At 45.9% G+C, this 24,566-nt stretch overlaps 2 protein-coding genes across 5 annotated transcripts in view; both read left to right on the top strand.

The window, feature by feature from the left end:
- The window catches only part of FXN (frataxin), a 36,666-nt gene extending 27,849 nt beyond the window's left edge, over positions 1-8,817 (top strand). The window contains exon 5 of the mRNA XM_081151918.1: positions 1,322-8,817. Within this exon, the coding sequence (XP_081008044.1) occupies positions 1,322-1,415 (94 nt within the window). The 3' untranslated portion in view covers positions 1,416-8,817. The remainder of the gene's footprint in view (positions 1-1,321) is intronic.
- Positions 8,818-15,719: 6,902 nt separating this feature from the next.
- TJP2 (tight junction protein 2) overlaps positions 15,720-24,566 on the top strand; it is a 102,890-nt gene continuing 94,043 nt past the window's right edge. The window contains exon 1 of one of the 4 annotated variants that reach the window (XM_081151908.1): positions 15,720-16,113. The gene's annotated coding sequence lies outside the window, so the exon portion shown is untranslated. Of the gene's footprint in view, positions 16,114-17,173; positions 17,207-24,566 lie in introns of those variants that run through there. The other 3 variants (XM_081151912.1, XM_081151911.1, XM_081151909.1) reach the window with 3 other exon arrangements.

Genomic DNA, 24,566 nt, shown 5'->3' with positions numbered 1-24,566 from the left:
TAACATTTCCAAATATGTTCATATTCTGAGATGCTAGGGGTTAGTACTTCACCACATTTGGGGAAGGACACACAATTCAACCTATAATAACTCTCTCCATCTAAATATCACAAGGACCCTAATTACTAGGTCTCGACTCAAAGGTTTAGAAATATAGGAGTTCTAAAATTTCAATTTATTTTAAAACTTTTGCCATATACATTTGTTATTGAAGCAATAAACAAACAAACAAAATATTGCCAATTGTAGAGTCCTCTGATCATTAATGCTTTGTTAGAGCTATTTCTGAGCAGTAAGAACGGGGGCAAAGTTTCATTTTCTTCACTTGTACTTTCCAGTATTGATTGTTTTTTCAAGTAGTCATATAACTTTTACGTTTTGACAATTAATGATGGATCTAGACTTTCAGAGAAATGAAAAGAACCAGGTTATTTGGTTTGTGCCAGCAAGAGGGTCACTAGGAGCCACTCCGATGGGACATATGCAGAATGACATAGAACACAGCCCAAGAAGTCACAGTGCTGCGGCCAGGCTGGGAAGGGGAAGAGCAGCTCTGAAAGTGAACTTAGAGATTCTCCACTCCAGCCTCTTCCCAAGTGAGCCCCATGGGTTCTATGGGAATAAAAGAATTCTGTGGCCAAGGGGATCTGGGACACACAGCACTCCCTCTCTCCCTCTTGAAAAGTTACCATGTGCACATCTGAGAAACCCTTCAGTGGAGCAGCCTGTGTAGCTCAGAATTTCCCAGATATCTGGGTTCAGAACCCTTTTTGGGGAGCACCTATTTCCCTTATTAACTGGTTCTTTTTCCTGTTCTAGTCCAAGTCTCATTTTATAGATTTAAAAATTGAAGCGAGAGAGGTGAACTGAGGTCACACATCCAGTCACAGGTAAAGCCAGGACAAAACCCAGCTCTCCTGGTCATTGATTTGCCATCATATCTGTCACCATACCTGCATTTCTACCTGCTCAGGGGGAGTATTGAGAAGGGAAAGATGATAGGATATCCCCATTGATTTTAGGAAAGCTGTACTTAGAGCAATAGAAGTATATTTGTTTGGACAGTTGTTGGTGTTTTTGTTATTATTTTGGGTGTTTTGTTTTTAATTTTGCTATTTGTAATAATTCTCAAGTAACTTAGACAAATTAAAATATATATATTTCTTTCAGAGGCTACTATGTTAGAGAAGCCTTTAACTGTTCTATCAAAAAGAGCTCCACCTGAGCTCTTGGTTGTTCCCTCATAATCTAGAAATCAGCCAGGTTCTGTGCATGAGAAGTTGCAGCTTGCACGCTGACTCTCTCCTTTATCTCCATCTAGTCTGCCACCGGCCACCGGTAGGACCCCACCACGAGGGACAGATGTCTGTGGTGACGGAGACCAGATGATGGGGTTTCCTGTGGGTCGAAACTGATTTCTCCCTCCACACTGACTCAAAGCCAAACACCGACAGAAAGCTCCGCCTACCCCAGTTTCAGGATCCGCGCAGCAGGAGCCCTCTTTTCCCAGTGATGACACACAGTAAACATCTGCCTCGTGGACTCCCTCAGAAATTCCCCCAGGCCTGAGGGCTCCGGCAGGAGAACACACACAGGGCCTCTCTTCCCTCCGTCACTGGGCACCTGCCATGACGTCAGAGTTGGCACCATCGTGTTCTGGCATGACTGCCACCAGCACCCACACCGAGAGCTGGGAAATTAGCCTCAATAGTGTCTAAACGTGTTGAGTGTAATGTCCTGGAGGCACAGGGAACAAGAAGTCAGTTCTGACACACTGGCTTTGAGCACCTGTTGTGTACACTGCCACAGTTGGGAAGAGAGGCAGAGGGATACACGACGGATCCAAAACCAAAACAATGCTCCAAGAGAGGCTTAAAATAAAATACCGCAGGAGCTCAAGGAAATTAGCAACGGCTTTGATTCAGGAGAAGATTGGAGAAGGCCTTGAGGGTGAGCGGCTGCGGCTGGCGGCCGGCGAGGGGAGAGGGTGAAGGCGCAGCAGGGAAGGGTCAGCTGCGGGGAGAGTGGGCACCTCCTGGGCAGCGAGAGGCTTGAGGAGACGGGAGTGGGTGGGGGGAGTGTGGGTGGCGTGAAGAAAGCAGAGAGGCCTACTGTTGCTGGAGTGCCGGAGCACCGGCTGGAAAGGGGTGGGAAAGACAGGGGCCAGGCTGTGGAGGCCATGAACCTGCGGACAGGAGCTGGATTACGTGCCTGTATCCCGGCTCCATGCAGTGACTTGGGGGAAGGAGGAGACATGCTTATAAATTACATGGCTTTGTTAATTATTGTACTGGAACTGCCACATTCAAAGAAATTAAGATGTCATGCCATTTATTAAATTTGGACCTTCTGCCACAGTTAGTAAAAAGCCGCAGCTACCGCCCTGGCCGGGTGGCTCAGCTGGTTGGAGCATTGTCCCGTACAGCAAAAAGGGTCGTGGGTTCGATTTCCGGTCAGGGCAGGGACCGAGATTGTGGGTTTGATCCCAGGTCAGGGAGGCAACCAATCGATGTTTCTCTCTCACATCAATGTTTTTCTCTCTCCCTTCCTCTCTCTCTAAAATGAATAAAAACATATCCTCACGTGAGGATTATATATATATTTTAAAAGCCACAGCTACTGTGACGAATTATTTGTTGTTGTTGCTCATGGTATTGGTTCATGATCTGATATTCGTATTAAGTCTTATATGAGACTTTGGCATGCAGAGAAATTAGGAAGTTATTTCTCATAGTTAATCTATGTACGTAACATTCTGTGGTTAGCACTTACTATTTCTTCTCCTTTTAAAAGCAATGTTTGTTTTTTTTCTAAACACAGGGAACTTTGGGGTATGGGAATAATATCAGGTCTGTATTTTAAAAAGATAACCCAGATAACTTTAGGGTCGATGCTAAGGATGAATTAGGTTAGATGGAGAGGAATTACAGGTGGGAATACTAGTTGGAGACCTAGCTTGCTTTCATTCATTCCTTCAGAAAATCTTTAGGAGTATTTACAATATGCACTGCTCTGGGGGCCGCCAATATAAGACTGAAGAAAACAAATGAAACGCCTGCTCTCCTGGCATGTCCCTTCTTCTGGGGGAATATAGACAGTAGACATATGGCTCTGCAGTGCGGGGTGCTGGTAAGTGCTAAGAGCGAAAAGAAGGGAGAGGGATGGTGCATGCTGGGTGGAGCTCTTTTTTAAAAAAATTATTATTGCGGTGAAATATACACAACACAAAATTTACCACGTTGACCAGTTTTAAGTGTACGATTCAGTGGCATTAAGTACGTTCACGGTGTGTGACCATGACCACCATCCATCTCCGGAACTTGTTTGGGTGGAGCCCGTTTTGACAGAGCAGTTGGAGGCTTCTCGAACGCAGTAGCCTCCTAGCAGAATCTGAACAAAGAGCGAGAACAGGCTTTGAGAGCAGGGGAGCATGTTCCAGGCCCTGGAAACAGTAAGACTATCCCAGGAGCCAGGTGAACATTGATACAATACTGTTTGCTGCAGCTGAAACCCCACCCCAGAGTACAAAGGAGAATTCCTGTCTCCCAGAAGTAATTCAGTGAGTAGAGAGGCCAACCCAGGTCCAAGAAAAGATAAACAATTCATCGCTAAGCACAAGATCTTAATCCTGGGGAGGATTTCGTATCTGCCCTGGGATCCTGAGCTGAAGAGGCCGTGGTGGTTGTGAACGCAAATTTATGAGGCCGTGAAGTCTACTGTGTTTCCTTTGTGAGTTACAGGACTTTCTTCCATCAGATCTGAGGAAGGCGTCGTGAGTTTTCTTTGGAATGAATGCCCTTTGGCCTGCTGGTGTGCGTTTTGCTGTGACAGGAGCAGTTAGTCACCCGTTGTTGAGTCCATTCCATTTTTCCGGGTACAGAGAACAACAGGAAAATGTCAATACGATCTCCTCTACGTAGTCAACAGAAATGCCCTCGGAGCGTAATCCATTCATCCACTCTGATAATTTTGTCATCCGTGAAAGCTTCACGTGTCCTGCAGTCTGCACCATGGCTTCTGACTTATCTTGGATATTTGAAAAACGAACTTGCTGTGGCAGCAAGTACAGGAGTCGCCAAACCAAGTCCTGAGCCACAGCCGTGTAAGGAAGTCAGGCAACACACAAAGGGGAAAGAGTGTCCTCCTTTTAGTTGCTCTTCCAATTTGCGTTCTCGGGAAACTTGCAGAGAAACTTGAGTATGTTTGCCGTAGGTGGGTGCCTGTTTCCTCATGATATGAAAAGCAGTAAGAGGAAGTGGGGTTGTTTTTCCTGTAAGGAGGGGCAGCCCTGTCTGCACAGGCTGAGCCCGTGCAAATTCCTAGTGTAAGAATTTGGGGTGTGTGTAGTGAGTCTGCACAAATTTCTACAAGGCTGATCCAGCATGCAGTAGTTAGGGTGAGATATATTGTATGTTTGGGCAGGGAAAGCGGAGACTCTACAGTTTATCACGGTGCTACGAGTACAGTTTGACATGCTGAGTAACCAACCCATCAATCACGGCTCGTCTCCCTAAGGTTTAATTTTACAGGTCCACAATCTTTTATCTGAAACTCTTGGGCTGTGTCTTTTGGAATTCTGAGTTTTTCAGAAATATGGTATACGTACTGTATAGCATGATGCAATACTTCCAGCAGAGTCTAGGGTGGTATCCCATAGTTCAATCCATGGATATATCCCCCATGAAATGTATGATGATGATGACTTTTTTTTTTTTTTTTTAATTCTTACTCGAGGATATTTTTTCCATCACTTTTCAGAGAGAGTGGCAAAGGGGAGAGAGAGAGACAGAAACATTGATGTGAAAGAGACACATCGATAGGTTGCCTCCCACTCATGCACCAACTAGGGCTGGGGATTGAGCCTGCAACTGTGCCCTTGGCTGGAAACGAACCCGGGATCTTTCAGTCTACAGGCCGATGCTCTAACCACTGAGAAAACCAGCTAGGGCAATGTATGATTATTTGTACCACATAGAATAAGGAAGGACCATAAATAGACTTACATCGTCAGTTCAGGCCAGATTTTGCTGCCAATTAGTTGAAGCACCAAGCTTTTGGTTTCAGAGACAAAATTCTGAAGTTTCAGTATTGTGGCTAAGGAGCTGTGGACCTATTAACCTTCCTCTGCATAATTCCAAAGAAAGCAGGTAATTGCTTGGACCAATCTCATGAGCAACTCCAATGCTATGAATCAAGAATCTGGATCTGAGCAGGAATGCGTTGCTCAACCTCACATCCTTCCACTCACAGTGGGTGTGTCTGCAACAGGAGGGACTTTGTTGGAGGACATTCAGTGTATATCAGTGGGACCTGAAAACACCTAAGAACTAATATGCATTTGCTGGATGTTTTTCTCTGACTCTCCAAAAGACAAAAACTCTATGAATCATATCCAGCAAGGCAGGTGCAGGCCACAGACAACCGATATCTCCCAAGTGAGTCTGAAAGGATCTTATTACCCAGGATCCTAAGGGGGTTGTTGCCTTGTTGCCCTGGGAACCATAGGTAAGGCTAATTAACTCAGCTCCTCATTTTAGTGACTCTTCAGTCCTCGATAAAATTACTTGCATTCGTGGCTGCCTAACAGTTGTCAGACCCACCCTCGAGACACAGTTCCTCAGGAAGTTTTAAGGTGGCACCTGCAGCTGCTCCATCTCTGAGGGAGTGCATGGACCATGCTCTGCAAACAGGCCACACATTGGACTACGTCTGGTTTCTGTCTCCTGGGTTTCAGATTAGCAAGTGCAAGGCAAAGCGACCCAGACAATGGTGTTTGTAGGATGACTTGGGAGCCAGGTAAGAAGTAGCTTTTTGTTTTTACCTCACTGTGGGTGTTTACTAGTGAAGGAACATATAGAACTTTCTTGACAGGAGCATTTAGTCATATCAAGTCAAGAAGTTAATATTTTACTTCTGACTTATTCATGTAGGAAATCATACCTTGATGAGAAGACAATTCAGTTTTTTCAATTCAACACATATTTATTGAGCGCATATCATGTGCCACTGTGCCAGACAAAAACTCTATTTGCAAAAAGTTACAGGCCAGAATAGAATATGTGTGGGTATATGTTGAATGTGTACCTAGGAATAATCTTAGGACCCAGTTGTGACTAATGTAATGTAAGCAGAAAAGCTTACTGGAAAACTTATATGCAGACTCAGCTGGCGCAGGCTTTTGCCTACACTATCCACTAGATGCCTGAAGGTGGAGGGACCATGTTGGATCTATGGGAATCAAAACTACAGACAGAGCTGGCAGGGGAGAAAAACTGGAAAAGCCATGTCCCCTGCTTTAATCTTAGAGCTAATATACCCAAACTGGACTGTCTGCTTCCAAATATTTTGTGATGTGAAATAAAATGAAGGCCTATCTTGTTTTGCCACTGTGGTTGAGATTCTGTTCTTTGTAGCTGATGTAATCCCGATACAGTATCCTTCTAGATTTTTTCTCTATGTAAATAGATATATAATTTCTAACACTAACAAGAATCTATGAGGCAGGTAATATTATCCTTATTTTTAAAAGGCAAAACAGGTTCAAGTAGGCCCAGTGAGCTGACCTCAGTCACACAGCTAGAAAACGACCACACTGGGACGTGCGCCTAGGTCTGCAGGACTCCGGTGCCATGCCCTTTCTCCTGCACCACGTGCCTCTCTCTAGAGTTCTTGGACTTGGCAGAGGAGACTCCTCCAAGTCTCTTTTAAAAGTACACATTGTTACAAGACCTTGAACTGACACATTAACAAGAATTTGTTGGGGGGGAAAAATGTGTGAGCTCAGATCCTACTGCTTTTCATAAGGCTTTTCCTTTTGCACAAATTGTTTTCAGTCCCTGTGCATCTGCTTGCAGAGCTGTAGCTATTCTATACAGACTACTCATCATTCTGCCTTTTTCAGCTAACAATAGTATTTCTTTCTGTTTTTTAAATCCTAACCTGAGGATATTTTTATTGATTTTTGGGGGGGTGGGGGAGAACATCGATGTGTGAGAGAAACATCTCTCGGTTGCCTCCCGTGCATGCCCCAACCTGGGATTGAGCCCGCAACATAGGTATGTGCCCTGACCAGGAATCGAACCCACAGCCTTCTGGTGTACGGGACAACGCTCCAACCAACTGAGCCACCTGGGCAAGGCAACAATAGTATTTCTTGATGTTTCCATATATCTCATAATATTAAATTTATTTTTGATATCTGGGTTGTTTCCACTTTTTGGCTATTATGAATATAGCTGTTATGAACATTCATGTACAGGTTTCTCTATGAACATAAATTTTCAATTGTTTGGAATAAATTCCCAAGAATGAATTCCTGGATTATATGGTAGTTGCATGTTTATTTTAGTATTATTCTTAAAAAAGAAATAGAAACCATTTTTCCAGAATGTATATAATTTTACATTCCCACCAGCAATTGTATATTGAATAATATTTTCAACTTAAAAAATACTGAATGCAGCCTTGGATCGCTCAGTTGGTTACAGCGTCATCCCAATACGCCAGGGTTGTGTGTTCGATCCTCAATCAGGACACATAAAAGAAACAACCAATGAATGCACAAATAAAATCAATATTTCTCTCTCTCTCCTCCCCTTTCCTCTCTGTTTAAAATCAATTTAAAAAAATACTGAATGCAATCTGTAAAATGATGAAAAATGAGGCTAGGGATCAATCTATGCTATTACTACCCAAATTAAAATTTTAGTTTGCATTTTGGTTTATTTTTTTTCCTGCCCTTTGCCTATGCATTTCATTTTTGCAGAGTGGTAATCAAAGCATGTGAATTTTGTATCCTGTCATTTACACTGAATGTTACACTGTAAGCGTTACCCCCAAGCTCCATGAAGGCAAAAACCTCCATTCTTTGTTCATCACTGTATTACCTGTGCTTAGCACAATATAGAAAAGCTGGCTCAAAAATATGTTGACTGAATAAATATTGCTATATACTTCATAGTTAACCTAAATATGCCCACGTAATGTTTCTTTTAGTGAATATGACTTCATTTACCTAACTTTCCCTTAATTGTGGGATATTTCCATTGTTTTCCACTTTTGGCTCTTGCGAATGTGTTGATGAAAAGTTTTGTGCATATAATTTTCTCTGCATTTCTGCTTTTGTCTGAAGATAGGGACCCCAGGGTAAAATGACAGGGTCAAATGATTTGAGCATTTTGTACATGTCTTGATGCATTTTATGAAAATGCTCTTTGAAAGGCAGGAGCGGTCTACAGTGGCAATATGAATGCAGCAATTTCACCACACCCTCACCTAGCCTGGTTTTAATTGTGTTTTTAAATTGTTGCTATTGATTTAAGTGGAAGAATCCCTTGATCAATTAGCATGCTATATAACCCCAGTCTAGTGTCACAGGCATACTATGCCTAATAAGTACCCATGAAAATGTGAGCCCATTATTTCGGTCACGTCCCCAATACCTGCAGTATTAGTTAACCAATGCATAATAAGTGCAGGGGTAATTCAGCTGTATCTCAGCTTCTAATTTCTATGAGTGGCCCATATATCTTGGCTTATATAATATTAGTTGCAATTATTACAGAACTATTATTTTATTGTTTAGAGTTTTGTAAGAATCATGAGAAAGATGATTTTTACATTAGACACTTAATCACACCCTCGTTTTCTACAAAGTTGTACAATGGTTTTATTCTAGCATATCTACATATATATATTTCTATCTCCATTTTTCTCCCTGGAAATTCCTAGGCAATCCCAGACCCAGGGACACTGTCCTTTTCATGTGTGTTTAAATTAATGTTCACCAGAGACCTGACTAAAACTACACTGATCTTTTGGACTGTTAACAAGTGACCAGCACAAAGTACTATTTCTTTATGAGTTCCTTGTCAAAGTCCAAATAGGTAATGCTCTTCATTGCCATAAAGCAGGCAGTGTGCCACTTACTTGAACTGATAGTTTCTTAGCAAGACTTCCAAAGTTCTGGCCACAGAAATAATGAATCTAGAGGTAACCCTTGGCTCTACACAGGGAGTTATAAATTGCACAAATTAAGGGATCGCGCCAAAGTAGATGAACTATAAAGCTTGTTAAAGGGAATCAAAGTAATTTTCCCAGTGATTGCTGAGCATGGGGAAGGGATTGTCTCTGGCTACTCCTCCTACCCTTCTTTTCAGCACCGTGACTGGTAGCTCCAGGTGAGGTGTTTACCTGCTCCATTTCTGCTTGGGGAGAAGGTGGGGCTTCTGCCAGCCTTGGCGCCATGGAGGAGGGACCTGGGATTCAAGCGGAAGAATCCCTATCAATTAGCATGCTTATTGGGGGATCTCCACTGACAGGTGCAACAAGGGATGAGGCCAGGGTAAAGGGTGTTGAAAGAGCACTCAGCTGCCACATGACCCACACACCCATGGCCAGCCTGTTTCTCAGAGCTGCAGTGTCCCCATTTAGTCTTCAGGAAGCACCAGGGCACTGTGACCAAGACCTCTCACCAAGTCCCCATCAAGACAGATGTCCTCCATCCCATTAGGACCACTGCAAGTGTCAGCCAGAAGGTACCTGGCAGATCTTCTAGTCCACTCCATGCATTTGTTTTACTTTTGCTTTCAATTAAATGCAAAACAGCACCCCAAAAGTACAGGTCTGTCTTCACCACCATTCCCCATACCCTGAAACCACAGCCTTTTCCATTCACCTTTCAGTCAAGCACTGCTGCCCAGATGCTGTGCAACCTTTCAGCCCTTTTTTACTCGGTTGCATATATATACATGTGTATTTAGTGCATAAACAGGTTCCTATAATATGCACTGTCCTGCAACTTGTCTTTTTCCTTTGCAACATGTCTTGGGGAATTTTGCATATTGGTTCATGTAGGCTAGCTTACTGTTTTTAACTGATGGAGAACATTTCTCAGTCAGTCAGCAGATATACCTTAAAAAGCTGTGACCACCCAAATCACACAAAGCCAAGACATCCAGATATCATTTCAATTCAATTCCCCTTATTTTTATATAGAAAAATTTCAAACATACAAAATAGTGGGTACAGTGAACAATTTCATACTTAGAAGTCAAAACCCCCAAATTATATGGGATGATAAATTGTTTCTTTGGTGGGTGGAAAGAAGAATCACTCCTGTTGTCTACAAATTCTGATCTTCCAATAATCTGACATCTTTTCTCCAAAGTTCACCAAGAAAGTAAATGTCTGTATAGAGGGTGAGCATCTTTTTATCCAAAGGAAAATTTAGAGTCAAACATGGAAAGGGGATATCACATAGCAGTAGAATTGGATGAAATATAACTATACTCAAAAACCTGACTACATCTGAGAGATGTAATTTGCAATGAAAAGAGCTGGTTGTTGCCCAGTTAGGCGTGGCTCAGTGGTTGAGCGTCGACCTAGGATCCAGGCGATCAGGGTTTGATTCCCAGTCAGGGCACATGCCCGGGTTGCGGGCTCCATCCCCAGTTGGGGGGTGCAGGAGGCAGCCGATCGATGATGACTCTCTCTCATCATTGATGTTTCTCTCTCTCTGTCCCTCTCCCTTCCTCTCTCTGAAATCAATAAAGATATATTAAAAAAAAAAAAAGAGCTGGTTGCAGGAAACTACATACAGTGTGAGTCTATTTCTATAAAGCTCAAAAGAAACAAATCCAAACAATAAATTGTCTAGGAGGATTACATGTTTTGGTAAAACTTTTTAAAAATCGACTGCATAATTTAAGGTAGTGATTACCTTGAAATGCATGCAGGGGGAAGGTTAGGATCTGGAAGCATGTGGCATTGTCAAAAGCACTGGTAATGTTTTATTGATTGTGTGATGGGACCAAAATATATTTAGCACACTGTATGGATGTACTATTGCTGATCCAGCCATTCTTTTTATGTCATTTAATTAATTTTTACTTAATTCCAACACAGAGGAATAAGCATTCTTTTTTTTTAATGAATACTTATTTTTTTTATTTTTTCCACTGCTTTTCATAGAGAGTGGAAGGGAGAGGAAGAGGGAGAGGGAAAGAGAGAGAGAGAGAGAGACATCAATGTGAGAGACACGTCGATTGGTTGCTTCCTGCAAGCACCCTGACGGGATTAAGCCTACAGCCGAGGTACATACCCTTGGCCAGAATCAAACCCAGGACTCTTTTGTCCACAGGCTGATGTTCTAACCACTGAGCCAAACAGGCCAGGGCAGGAATAAGCATTCTTGAACATATTTCTTTCAATACTTGTGTGAGTACTGGGGGCAGGGAGATACATACCTAGAAATAGAGTTGCTGTGACATCATTGTAATAAACCCAGTTATTAACAACAGGAAAGGAGCAAAGAGAAGGCCAGCTAATACAGGCATGCCATTTGTGCCCAGAAGCTGCAGTTTAACACTCTCCAGGGCTGTTCCCTGCAGATCCTGGGGGAATGGACTGGACAAAGGAAGAATAAAGGCATGCCCAGTATGGTCTGGATGACATAGGAAAGGGATTTGTCTGTCAGCCCCACCTGGGAACAGATCGTTGGCCAGAGCAGGTGTGACCACTGCAAGCGCAGGAAGATTTAAGATACTTAATCTCCTAAACAAAGGAGTTCTTTCTCTTGCTCTCTTGGGACCCTTGTTGTAGGGGGCTTGCTCTCACGCCCCTGCATCTGCTCACATGGCTCATGTGGACCCCGCACACGATGGATTGATGGACTGTGACTAGCCTAATGCTGTACTGGACCCTACTCCACCACGGGACGGAAACTTTGGACTCTGGCCTTGCTTTTAGCTGTGCTGAATCCCTAGCTGCACATTTTCCAGGACTGGATTAAGGGAAATGGGACTTTGCAAATGGAGGGATGCAATCCACCCAAATACAGATCACTCATCCTCCCGTGCGTGTCTTAGAAAATTCTTTTTCTCAAGATATTTTAAGGACCTGACCCCCAGCATTCGGTGGGGAAAGGGATCCCCCACTTCTACCAGTGGAAACCCCACTTCCACTGATAACAGCTGGGTCAAAGAGTGAGGAGATTGAAGTTGAGACTCAGAGAAGTTGAAGGCAAAACTCAGGATCACACAGGCAGCAAGTAGCAAAGACAAGACTAGGAACAAGGCTATTTCCGGGGCTCTGGGGTGCACCTATTACCAGTAAAGAAAACACCTGTCTTACCAAGGCAAGTGCCCCACTTTGGACTGTGATTTGACCCTTTCCCCATCCTGTCTGTCCAGTGTGCAGGCAAAGCACAGTATCAATTTCAGAACCTCAGGGCACAGAACACAGAGCTCCCTGTCACAAGAGGCGGCAGAATAGGGCCTTGTCTCCTGGGAGGCAAGGCGGTTTCTATGGGACTGCCCCGTGCCAGTGGCAGGGAGGAACCTCTGCCGAGCTGGAGGGCAGAACTCAGAGTTCTTGCCCCATTTTAAACAGCACTGCCCCTGCGGCCCATGGAGGCGTCTCTTTATTTCTCTGAGCAGATTTTGAAATGTTTAGTCTTCAGAGTGGAAATGTTTATTAGTTACTGAAAACGCTGTTTTGCTGGTTACAGGAAAGCACAGACAAAGGAATACATACAGTATGTACCCAGAATGAAAAGAGTGGGTGGGAAAAACAAAGATAATGTCAGAAAGCAGCTATGCCAGCCAGAGGCCCTTTCTTCCTACCTGAACACATTCAAACAAAACCCCAAATCCAAGCCTTCTTTGAAATGTCCATTTCACACACAGAAAGAAACTGAACAGATGTTTTATTGTGTGTGTATGCATACAAACACAGGTATATATGTGTATGTATATGTATGGTGGGGCAAAAGTAGGTTTACTTTGATAGTATGGAAAATAACACAGTAGTTAATAAGTAATACAAGGATAAACTTTGTTTCTCATACTCACAACTGTAAACCTACTTTTGCCCCACCCTGTATATAAAATAAATATGCCACCCAAACACATATAAGTAGGAACATCAACTCCATTACTATATTAAATCAGTGGTATAAATTAAAACACTTTAAAATTTTTTTCTAATTTTGTTATTAACTTGGAGAATATTAAGTTTCCCCAAATATCTCATCATTTTTTTAGGGGTTGGTTGGTTTGAATCAGGACTGAAACAAGAAATACACATTGTATTTCACTGACATTACTTAAGTCTTTGAATGTATAGGTTTCTCCACCCCACCCCTCCTCCGTCACGCTGCTTGTTGAGGAAGTGGATCGATTGTCTTTTGAGTTTCCCACATTGTGGATTTTGTCGATCACACCCGGGTAGCAGTGTTGTTCAACACAGTCTTCTTTCTAGCCCAATAGTTTCTATAAACTGGCAGTTGGATCCAGAAGCTTGAGCAGACTCAGGTTTGTTACTGGTGGCAAGAATTGTGATGCTATACATTTCCATCAGATAGCAAGTAATGTCTGGTGGTCTTTTCTGAGATGTTAGTGGCCATTGATGACCACTGCCCTGATTCATTATTTCATTAGGATTTTGAAAAATGCTGATAATAAAATTTCATCATCCCTTCTTTATTGGCTAGAATAATTTTCTCACCAACTAGTTATCCTGAGATACAGTGTGTACAGGTCTTAGCTTGGGTCTCCAGAGAAGCAGAGCCTTGAGGCTTTGTTGAGAAGCATGGTCCTAGGGAAAGAAGTGAGGTTAGGGGAAGCAGAGAGACCAGTTCAAGGGAGCCTCACCCAGGAAGCGGCCGCTTCAGGCACTTGATTGGTTGGTTCTTGTGACTTGATTTCTGAGAAGTGATACAGACTGAGTCTCAGGATCTTGGGGGGAAAGGGAGGAATATTTATTTATCAGCTTCTATCCCCCACTGGTTGTTTAGAACATGAAGCATTAATTCACAGACACTGCAGGGTGGTGATGTATGGGCCCCCAAGTTTCCATGGGTTCCCCACACTGGCATTAACAGAGAAGCACTGGGCTGGGAGGAAGGAGATAAGGCTCTTTTGGGTTCTTCCTGCATGAAGTTAGACAGAGGCCACCTAGAACTTGTTGCAGTGACCACCTACCAGGTTGGTCATTGTTTGATGGGCATTTTGAGTAAACAAACCTTGGAATTCTTTTTCAAGAAAAATATATAATGAGTTCTAGATAATTCCAATTTGATATTGTTTAACGTACTTGATTTTTATATTTATCTCTTTTATACTGAAAAATCTTAATTCTTAAGGACATTAACATAATTACTTGCTACTAACATTATGATTACTAAAAAGCAGTCTGTTGGGGTTTTTTTGTTGTTTATTTTTAACACTCTCTTCATCCTTAGGGTATATACCTAAGGGATGTAGAGTCGAATAATTGTATTTTAAAGTCACCTGACATAACCTCCCTTTACATGGGTAAGCCACCGAATTGGTAACTACATTCATTTGTTGCACTTTGCTTTTAAAATTTTTGATTTAATTTTTCATAATTATGTAAAATTTACATCATTCCAAAGTCACACCTATAAAACAAGAAATAGTCAGAGAACTCCAGCTTTTATTCTTGTGGTTTCCATCCTGTCTCTCTCGGGCAGGCAGCCGTTTCATTTATCCTTCCATTAGAAAATTAATAAGCAAACACGTATGTTCGCGCTCCTGCTTTCTTAGGCAGTGGCATGCCGCATACACCTTCATTCATCTTGCTAGCACTTTGTTACTGACAAACTACTATGCACCTTTTTAAAAACTGTGCTGTCTTCTAGGTTCAGTCGACCCACTTCTTGGAATAACTCGCTGATGGGCACCCCCAGGCGTTTAACGCCAGTGAGCCCGAGTTTCTCAGCAGCACTGGCGAAGGCTCGCTCGGGGGGGGGGGGGGGTGTTGGCAGCCTCGAGTGAATGACCTCCCCAGGAAATTTTCTTATTGTGGGAAAACACACACGACGTAAAACTGATCATTTTAACTATTTTTTAAGCACACCATGCAAGCAGCACGGGGCGCGCTCACACTGTTGTGCAGTCACCACCGCCATCCGTCTCTAGAACGTTTTCATCTTCCCAACGGAAACTGCAGACGGGACACTGCTCCCCATGACCTTCCCGGGATTTTGTAAATTTATTTTTTATTGATTTTTAGAGAGCATGGAAGGGAGAGGGAGAGAAACGTCGCTGGGCTGCCTCCCGCACGCCCCACCCCGGGACTCGAACCAGCAACCTCTCGGGGCAGCGGCCCGGGCACCTCCCCGGGGCTTTTAACAGGACGAAGTGAAAGGCGCACCCGCTCGCCAGGTGCAGGCGCGGGCCCTGGGAAGGCTCAGCCTCCCCGCCCCGCAGGGACCCGAGTGACTCAGCGGGCGCCCGGTGAGCCCCCGCCCTCACCTATTGTCCCGAGGGAGGAACCGGTATTTCCGGACCGGGGCTCGGCTCGGCGATCCGGGCGCGGGGTGAGGCTGTGGGGGAGGGGAGCGGAAGCTGGTCCCCAAAGTTAACTTTACACCGACCTCACCAACCTGCTTCCCACCCACCCCGCCCACAAAACAAAGACCCCAATGCCGCCAAACCCACGCACGATGGCCGGAGCTACCCCCTTCCAGGCGCACAACCCTGCAGATTAGGAAGTTGACCTGGGCACGAAGTAAGAAACCAAAGGACAGCGCATTCCGCTCGCCCGGGGGGAGCAAAGCCGCGCGCAGTTCTGCGGCGAAGGGAAGAGGTCGGGCGCTGGGCGCCTGGCTGGGGTGACTAGGCGTACCCCCTACCCCACCGCTGGGTGGCGCGTGTGAGCACGGCCCCCCTCCTTCCCAACACCCCAAAGTAACGCTGCAATAAGCTGGGTCTCCTTACTCTCGGTGCCGAGGAAGCAGCTGGCAGCCGCCGCCCACCCTCGACCCCTCGGAGCGCCGCGCGCCGGCTCGCCGCAGCCCGGCTCCCTCTGCCCCCTACCTTGGATATATTTTTTTATTTCTCTCAGGCCTCCAAACAGGAAATAGCGTGAGTCAGAATAGTACACAGGAGCGGCCGCCGCGGCCCCTGGCTCCCGCCCATTCCCGGGGCAGCCTCCTGCGCTCGGGCTCGGCGCCACCGGCGACGCGCGCGGGGGGCAGGGGACAGCGGCCCAGCAGCGGGCTCCGGGTGCGAGCGCGCCCCAGCGCCGACGACAGCCACCCGCCTCCGGCGCCCGACCGCTCCGGCCGCAGACGCCGCCCGCCTCCAGGCGAGTACTGCGCCCTCCGCCCTCCGCCCCCTGCCCTGGGGCGCCCGCCGCGCGGCGCGATTGGAGTCGCCCCAGGCGCCGCGGCCCGGGCTCGGGCGTCGCTGGGGGACCTGTCTCCTGCGCCAACTTTGGCAAAGGAGGGACTTGCGGGATGTGCTGGGCGCCTGCACCCTCGTTCCGTCGTGTGGACTGAGGTGCGGGGCCGCGCGAGTAAATGCCCCCCCATTTCCTTGAGGTCCACTTTATGGAGTACTGATTCCCCCCCCCCCTTGCTGGGGCATGCTTAGCTGACTGTTGCTTCCCCATAGCCCTGGGGGACGACGGCGCATTGTGGGGTTTGTCTTGGGGAGTCGTTTGGGAGTGGGTTCGAGCACTGGGGCAACGACAAGTACCTGGGAGCCACTTTCCTTCCCCGACCCGGCCTCGCAGGTCGCCTCCCTTCCTGCTGAGCGTCTCCTTGACCAGGTTCAGAAGGCCTCCGAGTTTCTGTCGGCACCGCCGGCGTCTGCAGTGTTCCCGGGAGGGGGCAGGAGCTGGTGCCTCGGGGGTACCTGGGTCCAGGGTGAGGCGACCGCAGGCAGGCGGCCCGGGCTGCCCGCCCAGCCTCAGCTGCGGGCAGAGAGCGCGCGCCCCTGAGAGCCCGCGGGGCGCGGACCTGCGCCCCGGCGCCGCACAACTCTGGGGACCCTGCTTTGTTGTGCTTTGTTTTTGGTTTGTTTTTGCACTTTCTGACCCGTTTGTAGAGGAGGGGCCGAGCCTGTCCACAGGCTGGGCGTTGTCGGTTTCCCAGGGCCGCCCTGCAAGGCTCTCCTATAGGGAGCTCGGGCTGCGCTGTGTCGGAAATCTTTAGGTTGGAAAAAGGCCACTGAATTCCAGGCATTCCTCGAGCTCTGAGAAGGGGATTTTCGGGGCCGTTTGGAAGCCGGCCCGCGGGCGTCCTGCGCGGCGGGGTCCCCTCCCCACCCCGCCCCCCTCGCGGCCCGCGGCGGCCCCCGTGCCGAGGCAGGTGGGCGGCGGTGCTCCGGGGAGCCCCCTTCAGTCAGGCCTCCTACCCAAGTTTCTCAGCGCGTTTTCCACAAACGGCGATTGGCTGGTAGGTTAAGTTCTTCAGCGTTTCGCTTGACCGATCAACCCTCGGTGTCTCCCCCGAGGGAGGACCTGGCTCTGGGTTTAGACGGACGGGGTGACGTTCTGCTTGCTCCCAAGTGCTCCGGGACGTGCTGCGTCCAGGGAGGCCCGCGGCCCAGCAGCTGCATCGCCTGGGGACCTGCTAAAATGCAGGGTCTTAGATCCCACCCCGACCTGCTGAAGAGCCGGGGTCCCCAAGGGATCGTTGGCAAGTTAATGCGTCGGAAGCGCCCCTCTGAGTTTCCCGTCGGGCGTGAGGAAGCGGCTTTACGATTCATTTTCTTCCTGTCCTGCATGCGAACCTCTCTGCCAGACCCGGACAAGGGCATTGCCGCGGGTGGGCCACCGCCTTCCACCCAGGGTGGCAGGCTCCTGGCAGGAGCTGGACGTGTGGTCAGCATACTAGCTTGTGAGGTTTTGGTGTCTCGATACTTTTATTCTTTTACTGTTATTATGATGATAAAAGATACACAACAGAAAACTTACCACTTTGAAGTGTACAGTTCAGCGGCACTGCGGACACAGTGTTGCGCAACCATCATCACTCTCTGTTTCTCTCAGAGCATTTTCATCGATCCAGGGAGAAACTCTGTCCCAGTTAAACAACGCTGCATTTCCTCTTCTCCCCAGCCCCTGAGCTTCTGGAGACTGTTAATATTTTTTGTAGGGTACGGGAAAGGGTTGATTAGGTATATAGAGTAAAAGTAAAGTCATGTTCACAGAATATAAACAAACATTTGGAGATTCCTCGGTCACAGGCCTGGGCAAGGCAGCTAGTTCCAGATTCTTAGAGTGCATTTGCTCTCTTTTAATAGCGACAACCCTGACCCATGAGGGTTTCCTTTTTGGTTTGGCTGGAAAGACTGGAGCTACCCAGGGCTCAGACTGCAGTAGTAACTAAGCGTAGATGCTCCGTAAAATCTATCTCTGCGCTTTTCACTGGCTTTATTTTTGGTGGCCTGTTTATATTGGTTTAGTTTTAGTTTTGTTTTTAAATACTAACTCAAAATTCATTTTTGAAAGTGGTCAGAATAAACCTTAAGAAGTTGTTGCTCGGTATATAGAAGGAGGGCTCTCAGCAACACTTAAGAAAGATTTGAAATAATTGCCTAAAATACCCTAGACGATTTTGTTTCTGCTTTAATGTTAAGTGAGGCTGATGGTCCAACGACATTATTTCTAGTTGTAAAGAATGTTTGTATAAATTAGAAAAACCTTGTAATAATGAAAGTCATCTGCTCCCATCTGTTTAAAATTGTCCAGCTTGTGGTTTGAGGACAGGCTTTTTGGTGAGAATATGCGTGTGAATTGGTCAACTGTTAAAAATGGTTTCATTTATGATCCAAGAGAGTTACTGTCAAGGATCAAGAATGTGGTTCGGAATATGTAAGCTATCAGGGATATTGGAGAGATTTAATAAAGAGCCAAATAGTGGCAGATTCTTCAAATTCTTCCCAGATTATTTTTTTCTCCAAGACCCTTGACTTTTCTTATAGTGCGACTTTCATCACAAGGAGCCTATCAGCTCGTAGGAGGGAACTTACAGTTTCCTTTGATTGAAAAGTCCTTTTGAAACGATGAATGAAGATCATTCACATGGGCAAGATTTGGCAGAAAATTCTCCCACTTCAGTAGACAGTTGCATTCCCAGAATTTCAGATTGTTATTTCCTTTTCACTCTAGTAAGGCAAAACAGACAACGTTTCCCCTGGTCCGCTGTGTTTTCTTCTGAAATAGCGATATAGTTCAGTGTTTTATTTGGTGAACAAATGCTGTTTTGTAGTCCACACTTGAGAAAAAAATTCCTCAGGCAGTTCAATGAATGGTTTTATCAGTGATTCAGCGATGCCTGGAGAATGACTTGGGGAGTTTACTAAAAATGGAAACGCTCCCAACTACTCCATACCTGAGTGAGAATCTCTGCATCAGAATCTATAAGTTTAATCACACCTTGTGGAATTGTGTTTCCAATATACGGTTAGGTTTGGGAGTCCCTAGGATAAACACGCATGTACACACACACACACTAAGATATTGGAAAATTAATGTGAAGGTACAAGAGAACACAATTTTATATTACACACGAAATAAAATTAATAATGAATTCTTCCTTAAAATCAGGTAGTCATTGTTTCAGGTTCGGCAAATGCAGAAACACCTTTTCATGTTGATTTTCATTCTCCAGATCTGAGGGTTAGAATTCTGTGCTTCCTGCAGAATCCCCGGTCTCCACAGGAGAGATCCAGTACCGGACTATTTGATATAGTGTCCACCAACATTTGTTGAGTGCCTTTTGTGAATGAAGGGTTTCCAGATAGATTCTCATTAAATCTTTACGATGACATTGAGAGAGGCATTTCTTTTTCCCCTCACTCCATAGATGAGAAAACTGAAGCCAACCTGGGTCTTCCCTACAGTAGACCATGGTTGTTCCATGTAGAATAAGAAATCTCTGCCCGCCAACTCCCCTTCATCCCAAGAATCTCTGTATTCATTAATATCTTTTGGAACATCAGGTGCTACATGCACTAGGCCTGAGGCAAATAAGGTGAATTAAAACGGAAATAAATTCCAAAAGAACAAAGGGTTCTTTCCCTGGTACCACAAGACTTCTGATGAGTGATCAGTTAGATTATACTTGGCTTGAATGTAGCATTAGTGTCCAGCTCCCGGGAAACTAAGGCATTCTCCTTATTGAGAGCAGTTGGCCGTGCCATCGCTGCGTGTTGGCCGGGCAGTGTCTACGTGCACCCTGAGGTGCTACTCAGTGTGGAAGAAAGGGCACAGGAACAGCTGACATCTACCCTGACCAGCCAACTGAGCGGGAGTAAACCTCATAAACTTGGAGCTACCACATCCTGGAATAGAATTAGGGACAGATAATTATCTCCCTCCTTATAGTAAGGACTCAAAAGGGCTTTATTTGTAAAAGCGCTTGTAAATTGTCAAATGATAATAAAAGGCTGTCTTTATCATCATTTGGGAGAAATTTACAGTGTAAAGGAGACAGAAAAAGTCACAGCACCTAACACTTTTTAGTTAATCGAGTTTGTAATTCTCTTCTAATGTTAGGCCATTAAAAAAACAACAGTTGTATTGAGATGTAATTCACATACCATACAATTTACCTATTTAAAGTGTACAATTTATTGGTTTTGAGTATATTTACAGAGTTGGGCAACCATTACCACAGTCACTTTTAAGACATTTTTATTGCCCTAAAAAGAACAGAACTCATCCATGAACCCCTTCCACCCTTTGGCTTGCAAATCTCAATCTCCCACATCCCCCGCCCTAAGCAACCACTAATCTACTTTCTGTCTGTGGATTTGCCTATTCTGGACATTTCCTATAAATGGAATTATACACCACGGCGGATCCTGTGTGTCTGGCTTCTTTCATTTAACATAACGTTTTCAGGTTTATCTACATTGTTGCATGTATCCATGCTTTATTCTTTCTGTTGCCAAATAATATTCCATTGTATGTATACCACATTTTGTTTATTCATTTCTTTTGTTTAAAATTTTTAAAAATATTTTTATTGATTTTAAAGAGAGGAAGGGAGAGGGAGAGAGAGATAGAAACATCAATGATGAGAGAGTCATTGATCTGCTGCCTCCTGCATGCCCCCTACTGGGGACTGAACCTGCAACCAGGGCATGTGCCCTGACCAGGAATCAACCATGATCTCCTGGATCCCAGGTCAATGCTCAACCGCTGAGCCACGCCGGCCAGGCTGTTTATTCATTTCTTGATGGACATTTGGGTTATCTCTACATTTGGCTATTATGATTGACGCTTGTGCGAACATTCATGTACAAGTTATGTGGACATATGTTTTCATTTCTTTTGGGTACATACCTATAAGTGGAAAACATATGATGACTCTATATTTAACATTTTCAGGAACTGCCAGGCTGTTTGCCAAAGGGGCTGCACCAGTTCGCAGTCCCACTATCACGTATGAGGTTTCAGATTTCTCCACATTCTCAGCAATACTTACTGTCCGTCTGTTTTTGTTTTAGGCTTCCTAGTTGGCTTGAAGTGGTTTTGACTCACACTTCTCTGATGGCTACTGATGTTGAACATCTTTTCATGTGCTTATTTATTAGGCCATTCTTTCTTGATTTTTAAAAATTCTTTTCTAAGGGAAGGCTAGATAAAGAGAAAACCAGTTTTGAATAGATTCCCTAGTTTCAATGGTTTAGAAGAATACTGGAAGTGTAAATTGAGTCCATTGTTCTTTTGAGATTTATTTCAGTTTTAGCTCATCTTTTTATTTGGGTTAGGGCCTGACCTAGTGCATATTAGTACCTTATGTTCCCAAGGATTGAGTGAAGAATTAACAAACATATAGTTTCTTGGAGGTGAAGGGGAGTAAGTAGGCAGGGACATATTATTCTACATGCTGATTTGATGCCCACTAAAAAATCATGCACCTCTCAAATATTAATAACATTCCCAAAAATGCATTTGTGCCAATGGCAGACATTTTAAACACTTTAAAATATTGTTCGATATTATGTTGGTTAACATCTGTGCATTCTGCTTATTAAAATATACAATAATATAATTTAAAAATCATGTTAATAAATTGTTCATGTATTTTATTATTCTTTATTTTTATGTGCTCCGAAAAGGAGGTAGACTGCTGGATGTTTTTGCATGCGTTAGTACATTTTTGTTCTTTCAAGCTGCATGGCAGTTTTTCTTTCTCTATAGCCATGTGGGGAATTATCTTCATGCTCTACAGCTACAAATCAATAATGAAATTTTAAAATACCTGTTGCATTTGGAGGCCCACTATATTGCACTTGGGTTGTACTGCTTTGATGTTGTATTATTGGTAAATGTAGGCAGTATTAAGAGAACTAGGGAAATCAGCTGGATTTAGGCAAAGAAAGTTTGAGAATTGAGACAGCCGTGGGACAGGCAAGTGGAAGTGTGCGGTGCAGTGGTTCTCAGCCATTAGCCTGTATCTTAATCACCTGGAGAGCTTGTTAAACCACATCACCGGCACCACTCCCTGAGTTATTAGAGTTTTTGATTCAGTAGGTCTGGGGTGGGGCCTGAGAGTCTCTGACCTGCACCCAGGTGATGCTGATGCTGCCGGTCTGGGCATCACACTTTGAGAAACGGGGGTTTGGAGGCATTTGGGAGTGTAGGACCAGGGTAAGAGTGAGGGAAGGAGCAAGGCTCGAGGTTGGCTTGGGCATCCTGTGTGTGCAGCAGCTTGGTGGGTACAGTGAGAAGGGGGAGGTGGCGTAGACACATGCTGAGGACTGAAATGCAGGGATGCGGTGGGAGGGGCAACGGGAAGAAAAAACGCCTCTGAGATGGGCAAGGAATGGGCAGAGGGTTATGAGGACACCAAGGCCAGGGAGGGCCCCACGGACTGTAAACGGGAGTCAGGATGTGTCTGGACGTCGGCTGCCGGGGAGGGGCTGAGCTGTCACCTGGGGGGTGGGGGTGGTAGCTGTGCAGGCCTCACCTTCCCATCACGTTAGGGAGGTCACGTTACCAGGTCGTGGGACGTGTGGCTTGGGGCCACAGGGTCAAGTCTGCCTTCATAAGATAGTCCAGGGACCACAGTCCGAGAGTCGTGACTGACCGTTCTGCCCCTCCTGCCTGTCACTGTTAGCCATCACCAACCTGGAGCCAAGCCGAGCTTCTGAGCCAGAAGCCAGAGCCCTTTGTGCGAGTCGTGACCGCCGAGTTTTAGTTTTCCTCTTTTCCCGAGTTTGCCTGCCTGGCTTACTAGCTTGAATGTCTGTGCTGCCGCGTGTCTAGTCTTCTTAGCATAACTTGTGTGAGCCGATTCCGGGAGTGGGTGCTGACAATCCGTGTTATGAAGGTCAGGTTTGCTACAGAAGAGAAATCCAAGAAGGGCGGCTTCCCGCCGCCGTTGGAACCTCTGAAATTCATTCCACGCTTTCTGTGGTTTCACAAAGTTAGGACAGATATCCGCATTTTATTGTATGTTTTATTTTAGAGGAATCCCCATGGTATCTGAGGATACAAGGCGTTTCTCTTGGGTTTTGGAAAAAGGGCAACGCCTGCCCCAGGGTGTTCCCCGTTATCCCTTGGGAGCACCTATTATTAGCAGAGTGAAGGGGTTTTAACACCTGCACTTGTAAGTTAACTGCCCGGCTCTGCCTGAGACTCGCTGGTGTGGTCAGGAGCTGAGGAGCCCCTGCCTACTTTAGACTCTCCTGTGGTCCCCAGTCCCTCTCAGCCAGCTGCACCCTTTTGCATCCCCCCTGGCCCCTGCAGGCCTGGGTGTAATTCTCTGGTCAGTGGACAGGACTGGAGAGAGGAAGTATTCCACTGTCCTGCTTCTGTGGGGAGACAGGGCCTGGGAGCCCTAACACTACCCCCAGGTTCGATGATTCTCAGGACGACCCACAGGGCTTGTACTCAGCGCTGTGATGGTCACGGTGAAGTCAGCAAAGGGCAAGGCGCACCCAGTGAGGTCCAAGGAACCTGGGACAGGCTTCCAGGGTCCTCTCCCAGCAGAGCCCCGTAGGACATGCGTAATTCCAACAGCAGCGGGTTGTGACCACGTGTGGGAGATGTTTCCGACCAGGGAAGCTCATTGAAGACTCAGTGCCTGGGGTTTGTTCCGGTGACTGACTACTTTGGCATCCTCTGCATAGCTTGTACCCAAAGTTCAGACTCCAGGGGGGAAAGAGGTGTTTATCATAAACTATGTTGTCTGTGCAAATAGTTTAGGGACAGGGAGCCACTCTTATCAGTCCTGGAAATGGTGGGAACCTTCCCCAAATCCAGGTTCCCAGATGCCAGCCAAGGGCCTTCCTTGGGAGCAGGCCTTGCAAAGGAGGTTAACTCTTTCGTGCATAGATGGGGATGGGAATGGAAAGCGAGGGTGGTGGCTGAGGCCACGCGGGGAAGGGTCGTGCATGCGGCTTCCCAGGCCCTTGCTGCAGCTTTCCTCCCTCTGACCAGAGCTGGAGAGGGCAGACTCGGACTTGGGTTTGGCACTCAGATGGCTCTTGGTTTCAGGATAAGCAGCGTTCCTTTACTACAGGGACAGAGAAGAAGGGCAAGAGTACACACCGGCGGAGTTCAAAGCCCTGTTCATTCATGCCTTTAGTCACTGTGGGTGCCGGTACTCCGCCAGGCACTGTGCCAGGTGCCAGGGGTGCAGTGGTGAGCAGAGCGAAGTCTCTGCCTTCACGAGACGCACGTTCTCCAGGGAAGCAAGTAAGTAAAGAGGCAATTACATTTCATTATGATGAGGGCCTACGGAGGGCCCCGGGCCCCAGGCTTAGTGGGTGTCAGAAGGCATGAATTTGTAACCT

The sequence above is a fragment of the Miniopterus schreibersii genome (assembly GCF_964146895.1).
Source record: "Miniopterus schreibersii genome assembly, chromosome: 11".
NCBI classification, from domain to species: Eukaryota; Metazoa; Chordata; class Mammalia; order Chiroptera; family Miniopteridae; genus Miniopterus; species Miniopterus schreibersii.
The sequence above is the reverse complement of the archived record's forward strand: the minus strand, read 5'-3'. Positions and strand labels throughout refer to the sequence as shown.